General features: G+C 40.5%; 1 protein-coding gene across 2 annotated transcripts; it reads right to left on the bottom strand.

Annotated features, from left to right (window-relative positions):
• Positions 1 to 302: 302 nt before the first annotated feature.
• LOC115193797 (uncharacterized) lies at positions 303 to 4,959 on the bottom strand. 2 transcript variants are annotated; one of them, XM_029752797.1, is made up of 5 exons: positions 4,495 to 4,959; positions 3,559 to 3,785; positions 3,271 to 3,430; positions 515 to 669; positions 303 to 331 (listed from the first exon to the last, which is right to left on the bottom strand). In XM_029752797.1, the coding sequence occupies exons 1-5, from the start codon at positions 4,787 to 4,789 to the stop codon at positions 311 to 313; spliced, it is 858 nt and encodes a 285-aa protein (XP_029608657.1). In that variant the 5' UTR covers positions 4,790 to 4,959; the 3' UTR covers positions 303 to 310. The 2 variants fall into 2 exon arrangements, with proteins under 2 accessions (XP_029608657.1, XP_029608655.1); XM_029752795.1 differs by lacking the exon at positions 303 to 331 and having other exon boundaries at positions 343 to 669; positions 4,495 to 4,957.
• Positions 4,960 to 7,812: the final 2,853 nt, after the last annotated feature.

Below are 7,812 nucleotides of genomic sequence, written 5' to 3'. Positions count from 1 at the left end.
GGCCACGACTGTAGAGGTATACTAAGACAAAAAAAACATGGTGTGTAAATGATAACAGTGCAGGAAATGCTGAAATTTATTCAAAAGATGGAAATTAATGCTGAAATTAAACAATTAACTATGTAAATAAGAAACTGCTAGTTGGGATCCCGAGTGGCGCAGCGGTCTAAGGCACTGCATCTCAGTGCAAGAGGCATCACTACAGTCCCTGGTTCGATTCCAGGCTGTATCACATCTGGCCGTGATTGGGAGTCCCATAGGGCGGCGCACAATTGGCCCAGCGTCGTCCGGGTTTGGCCGGGGTAGGCCGTCATTGTAAAAAATGATTTGCCTAGTTAAATAAAGGTTAAAAAAATAAATAAAAAAAACTCAGTATGCATTAAGGAAATAAATGCCTGTCTCTAATAAGCACCTGTTGTGTTAAGTGATTTAAGCAAATAAATGCCCGGGCTATGTAATTGAAGTTTTACGGTAAGCTGGTTGAGCGTTACTGTGGATGTGTAGGCAGACCTACACATTCATTTGGACACAGGAACTCAACAGGTGGTTTGTAAAGCCGTCGACCACTCCCTCCTTGTCTGAACGGGGTGTACCGCAGCCATTTCTTCACCACGTCTGCAAACTGATGATGTGTGGCCTCTTTGCCCACAGGGGTTCTTTTCAGAGCACCTAAAGTGACAGAGAAGTAGAGGTCAGTGCTGCATCCAAATTAACTTCCGAGGTTTACTTTCCAAATGTCTCTTTTTGTCTGTATGGAGACTGATCGGAATCCTTGTAATGATCCATCTATCTATCTATCCATGCATCCCTCCCAGTATGTGTAAGGTATGATAGTATGGACTGATAACATTTGCATTGTGGAGAATGCAGACAGAATCACAGAATCCAGAGACAAAAAAATGCAACAATATTTTCAAAAATGTATTGAACATTCATGAATTTTCCCAAGATTATCACAAGATATTAATAAAAAAATAAATCAGTGATTCATATATTTTCCTTCAACTTTCTGAAGAGGCAATGGCACAGGAATGCCCGTCTGTGCGTGCGCATTTGTCTACCACTTTGTGTAGCCATTAATGATGATGCTAACGTAATGACTACCATCTTCTGGTAGATGGAAAGGCTTTACCCAAAACATTCTCAATAAAATGTTAACTACAAAGTAGCCTATGCCTACCTGGCCTAATTATATCATGAGTAGTTACAACAATCCAGTTGCCATTTGTTTCGCAAACTCTGCAATCACAAGCGCTACAGAAACGTTGCTAACCAAACAACGGTCTCTTGCTGGTGCTCACTTGCATTAAAAAGGGTAACTACACCCAAAAATCTAAATTTAATCAATTTTTCCCAGACCTCAAAAGTGGTCTCCTGATGTGATTTAAGCACACACCTACTCATTTAAGGGTTTTTCTTTATTTGTACTATTTTCTACATTGTAGAATAATAGTGAAGACATCAAAACTATGAAATCATATAGTAACCTTTTAACTTTGTTAAAAGTTATTTGTGGAATTTCTTTGCATCTAAATATATATTTTTTAAATGTGACTTTGGAAGTGAAAACCAGATTTTATTTTGAAAAACTGAAACCTGGAAAAACAAAACAGAGAAAAGTGAAAGTTAAAACTAAACGGAATTAAGCAACAAAAAGATATATATATATATATATACACACACATACATACACACACATACACACTACCGTTCAAAAGTTTGGGGTCACTAAGAAATGTCCTGGTTTTTGAAAGAAAAGCACATTTTTTGTCCATTAAAATAACATCAAATTGATCAGAAATAGACATTGTTAATGTTGTAAATGACTATTGTAGCTGGAAACTGCAGCTTCATTAAATAGTACCCGCAAAACACCAGTCTCAACGTCAACAGTGGAAACGCGACTCCGGGATGCTGGCCTTCTAGGCAGAGTTGCAAAGAAAAAGCCATATCTGGCCAATAAAAATAAAAGATTATGATGGGTAAAAGAAAACAGACACTGGACAGAGGAACTCTGCCTAGAAGGCTAGCATCCCGGAGTCGCCTCTTCACTGTTGACATTGAGACTGGTGTTTTGCGGGTATTATTTAATGAAGCTGCCAGTTGAGGACTTGTGAGGTGTCTGTTTCTCAAACTAGACACTAATGTACTTGCTCAGTCCTCTTGCTCAGTTGTGCACCGGGGCCTCCCACGCCTTTCTATTCTGGTTAGAGACAGTTAGCGCTGTTCTGTGAAGGGCGTAGTACACAGCGTTGTACGAGATCTTCAGTTTCCTGGCAATTTCTCACATGGAATAGCCTTCATTTCTCAGAACAAGAATAGACTGACGAGTTTCAGAAGATAGTCTTTGTTTCTGACCATTTTGAGCCTGTAATCGAACCCCCAAATGCTGATGCTCCAGATACTAGTCTAAAGAAGGCCAGTTTTATTGCTTCTTTAATCAGAACAACAGTTTTCAGTTGTGCTAACACAATTGCAAAAGGGTTTTCTAATGATCAATTAGCCTTATAAAATGATAAACTTGGATTAGCTAACACAATGTGCCATTGGAACACAGGAGTGATGGTTGCTGATAATAGCTAGCTCACTAGCTTTAAGCACCAGCTGTCAGAGCAGCTCACAGATCACTGCACCTGTACATAGCCCATCTATAATTTAACCCAAACAACTACCTCTTCCCCTACTGTATTTATTTATTTATTTAGCTCCTTTGCACCCCATTATTTCTATTTCTACTTTGCACTTTCTTCCACTACAAATCTACCATTCCAGTGTTTTACTTGCTATATTGTATTTACTTTGCCACAATGGCCTTTTTTGCCTTTACCTCCCTTATCTCACCTCATTTGCTCACATTGTATATAGACTTATTTTTCTACTGCATTATTGACTGTATGTTTGTTTTACTCCATGTGTAACTCTGTGTTGTTGTATGTGTCGAACTGCTTTGCTTTATCTTGGCCAGGTCGCAATTGTAAATGAGAACTTGTTCTCAACTTGCCTACCTGGTTAAATAAAGGTGAAATAAAATAAATAAATAAAAATAATGGGCCTCCATTCGCCTATGTAGATATTCCACAAAAAAATCAGCCGTTTCCAGCTACAATAGTCATTTACAACATTAACAATGTCTACACTGTATTTCTGATCAATTTGATGTTATTTTTAAATGTACCTTTTTTTAATAGCTTTTCTTTAAAAACAAGGACATTTCTAAGCGACCCCAAACTTTTGAACGGTAGTGTACATATATCTTTTATAGAGTCTTACGGAAGAGAACCCCTTGGAGGCGGGTGTTTCTGAAGCTCCTTTTCTGGCCGCGGCCCACCCAGTTGAGCTCAGAGCCCACAGCGAAAGATAGCACAGCCTGCATGAGCCTTCGCACCGCATCATCCACCGTGGCCCCGCCCATCCGTGAAAGGTGAGACACCTGTCATATATATATATACACACGCCATTAATAACACAATCACTTACCATTATGTAACAGTATTATAACACAGTAGGCAGTGTGCTTGTTGCTGGTTCAAGCCCTATCGGGTCACTCGGTCCACCTACCATTCTCTTCTGTGCTCCGGCATCCTCCAGGTGCCTCTCGATGTCATCTAGCTGCTCCATGGTCCTCAGAGGGATGTCGATGTCTAGAGCCTCCACCTCCTCCTCGACCTCTGGAAAGCTCTGGCCCTGAACCCTGGCCTGCAGCTCCCTCAACACTGCCCACTGTCTCTGCTGCTCCTCCTTGATCTCCACCAGCAAGGAGATTATTTTACGCTGGGCAGCCGTCTCTGAGGAACAGTGGATCGGAACGGATTTGGGGTGACACCAGGGTCAAGGTAGGGGCCCCAAAAAGTTGTGTTGGTCAGTTAGTTTGTTGATTTGTCATATTGTGTCACATTTTAGAACAGTAACAGACCTGGTGTAGTTAGTCATTTCCCCCATCAATCTAAAACAGAGTGTAAGCGTCATTGGCTACTGTAGCTAACTCTTCATTCAACTTTTCTTTTGTTGCTACGACTAGTTCCTGCAAAGATGCTGGGAAATGCTAGACGTGCAGCAGTTCATGTCAGGAACCTCTTTGCGCGGTTCAAAACATGGACTTATTATCTTTCAGAGTTATCTGGCGTTTGTAGAACCACCTGCAACTGGACATTTATAAGACTAATGTTTTCCAGAATCGAGAATTGAGTGTCGGCAACACCTGATCAGTTGAAAAATCGATGGTGACGTTTTGTATAGGCAAACCTGTAACTTCCAGTACTGGACAACAAACATCTTTGGTTATATCACATTCTGGCGTACAAACTGTAGCAATTAAAACATTTAGCCTGAGATCGATTTTATTAATCCTGCGAATCTGATTGGTCACACAGCTGAATAATTAATGTAATTCTTCGGGGGTTTTTCGCTGCTTGTTACTTCCAAGTAGGCTAGATACAAAACAAAGTGAGAAATTCGGTAATATTAAAACTACATTTAATCAGGGTAAAACGTTACCTGCTGATGACGAGGTGCCTGGCATCAACAACTTTTCCCCAACACCACCCGTGCTAAACGTCGCACTCAGCGACTCAACGTCAAAGTTGACATCAGGTCGTCTTGAAATATCATCTTTGGGAATATCCTCCGAGCGTCTCGAAACATGTTCCGCAAGATTGTTCATTTCGTCGGACACAGCTGAAAGTCTCTGCTGGAGTGTTTCCAGAGCTATGTCTGCCATGTGTTTGTTGACCAAACCTTCCATACGTCGCTGCATCGCCCAGCTAGAAGTATCTCCATTATTATGCTCCATAAAATTCCTCAAGCAGGCGACCTCCTAAACGTTAGTTTAAACCAACAAAAACCTTTCTACAATGTCTTTCTATCTTTCAAGGTAAACGCAAATGTGGACTAGTGAGGGGAAAAAACGGAAGTGGTTATCAAACAGTCCACAGCCAGAGCACGATATCACGTTGCAACAACGTCACAGTAATGTTGCGAGAACATTGAGGGAGTTCGATTAATCTCACCCGGGCGTCCGTTTAGCGGCTGAAAGTTGATTGCATTCGATTTGGAATCGGGCTTCCTCTCGAGCGTGAGCCAGGTGCCCTCGTTCTGTCCGACGTCGTAGTCGGTTCAAAACAAAAGACATGTAATTAAAATGGTGTAGTAATGAGTAAGATACTGTGTTTTCTCATGTTAAAGTGATTGCTTTAATGGCATTCCCAATTAAAACTAGTTTGAAAATTCAAACATATATTGTATACAATACTTGTATGTTTCTGGACAATGCACCATGCTGCCTTGTTGACAACATTACCAAGGTGCGCAGATTACTGTTCAATTTGAGAAGGCCTGATGACGTACCGGGCCATAGCTTGGTGTACCCCGGGCCAGATTAATCGAGCCCCCTCGTTGGGAAGGCCAGAATAACTACATTACCCAATAGCACCAACAAAACAATCATTTCCTACGGGTTGACGGCATATTTTGCCGCGTTCAAAACAACTGGGAACTTGAAAATCTCCGACTTCCGACTTCAGTGCGTTCAAGACAATTGGGAACTCTAGAAAAAAAATGGGCTCAGATTCGGAAAAGTCGTTTTGAACAGTCATCCAACTCGGAATTCCAAGTCGGGGACTCGGGCCTCTTCAAGCATCATCTTAAACATGTGAAATGGATATGTACAAGTGAATAGTCATAGTTGTGAGCTGATAAAATTGTATTCAATGTTATCCCATTAACTGTTTTCATAAAACAGAGGACTAGAAACTTGTAAAATTCCATAAGAATGACAATACGTTTTAACCTAATATCCTAATGAGAGCAGCAAACCATTACACATAGTTAGTCTTATTTAAGATGTATTTTTACCATGGGCCGGTTACTAAAATACTAAAATAAATATAATTGGCCTCAACAGTCCCATTTTACTACATTATAATGGAATGTACGGGGCATGTTTATAGTCCCCATGATGAAAACAGTTAAAGGATTACATTGATTATCATTTTAATCTGCCCACATCCATGACTATTTAAATGTACAAATACATTTAACGTTTGAAGATTGATTAAATTATGTGAATAATTTATCATCTTTACATACCTGACACACCTGTCTCATTTGGTTGTGTATTCTACATCACTATGAACATCTTAAGACATAATTGAGCCTACTACAATTATATTTCACACAGGTATGGTCATGCTAAATTGATCCAATAAGACACCATTGAGTTGTTTGATGGCAAAAGGTTTCTGTGGGGTTAATATGTATATCCTGTGATGCCCTATATCTACAAATATTTTTTAAATCCTGTTCTAGCTGTGTGTGAAATGTGGTGCCTATAACCAAAGTTACAATCCAAAAACATAGCTGCCCCAGGTTAGGGCTCTGTGCGGGCCAGTCAAGTTCTTCCACACTGATCTTGACAAACCATTTCTGTATTGAACTTGCTTTGTGCATGGGGACATTGTCATTCTGAAAGAGGAAAGGGCCTTCCCCCAAACTGTTGCCTCAATGTCATTGTATGCTGTAGCATTAAGATTTCCCTTCACTGGAACTAAGAGGCCTAGCCCTGACCATGAAAAACAACCCCAGACCATTTTTCCTCCTCCACCAAACGTTACAGTTGACACTATGCATTCAGGCAGGTAGCATTCTCCTGGCATCCGCCAAACTCTGATTTGTCCGTCGAGCTTCAGATGGTGAAGCGTGATTTATCACTCCAGAGAACGCGTTTCCACTGCTCCAGAGTCCAACAGCGGCGAACTTTACACTACTCCAGCTGACGCTTGGAATTGCGCATGGTGATCTTAGACTTGTGTGCGGCTGCTTGGCCATCGAAACCCATTTAATGAAGCTCCCGACGAACAGTTCATGTGCTGACGTTGCTTCCAGAGGCAGTTTGGACCTCGTTAGTGAGTGTTGCAAACGAGGACAGACGATTTTTACACATTACTTGCAACAGCACTCGGTGTCCTGTTCTGTGAGCTTGTGTGGCCTACCACTACACGGCTGAGACGTTATTGCTTCTAGACGTTTTCACTCTACAATAACAGCACTTACAGTTGACCGGGGCAGCTCTAACAGGGCAGAAATTAGCCGAACTGATTTGTTAGAAAGGTGGCATCCTATCACAGTGCCACGTTGAAAGTCACAGCTCTCCAGTAAGGCCATTCTACTGCCAATGTTTGGAGATTGCATGGCTGTGTGATCGATTTTACACACCTGTCAGCAATAGCTTTTGCTGAAATAGCTGAATCCACTAATTTGAGGGGTGTCCACATACTTTTGTATATATAGTGTACCAACATTCTATTGTCAATGGCACAATTTGTTATTTTTAAACAAAGTTTTCAAAGTTGGTTATATAATATATCATTTGAAAAGTAATTTCCTGACCTTTCAGAACCACTTGTCAAACAGAGGTTAAATGTATCAGCGTTTCCTTTTTTATGTGAGTTATATATACTACTGTTCAAAAGTTTGGGGTCATTTAGAAATGTCCTTGTTTTTGAAAGATTTTTTTGTTGTTGTCCATTTAAATAACATCAAATTGATCAGAAATACAGTGTAGACATTGTTAATGTTGTAAATTGTAGCTATTGTAGCTGGAAACGGCTGATTTGTAATGGAATATCTACATAGGCGTACGGAGGCCCATTATCAGCAACCATCACTCCTGTGTTCCAATGGCACGTTGTGTTAGCTAATCCAAGTTTATAATTTTAAAAGGCTAATTGATCATTAGAAAACCCTTTCGCAATTATGTTAGCACAGCTGAAAACCGTTGTGCTGATTTAAAGAAGCAATAAAACTGTCCTTCTTTAG

This window comes from Salmo trutta, chromosome 5 (assembly GCF_901001165.1).
Source record: "Salmo trutta chromosome 5, fSalTru1.1, whole genome shotgun sequence".
NCBI classification, from domain to species: Eukaryota; Metazoa; Chordata; class Actinopteri; order Salmoniformes; family Salmonidae; genus Salmo; species Salmo trutta.
This window is presented reverse-complemented; position numbering and strand designations above follow the sequence as displayed.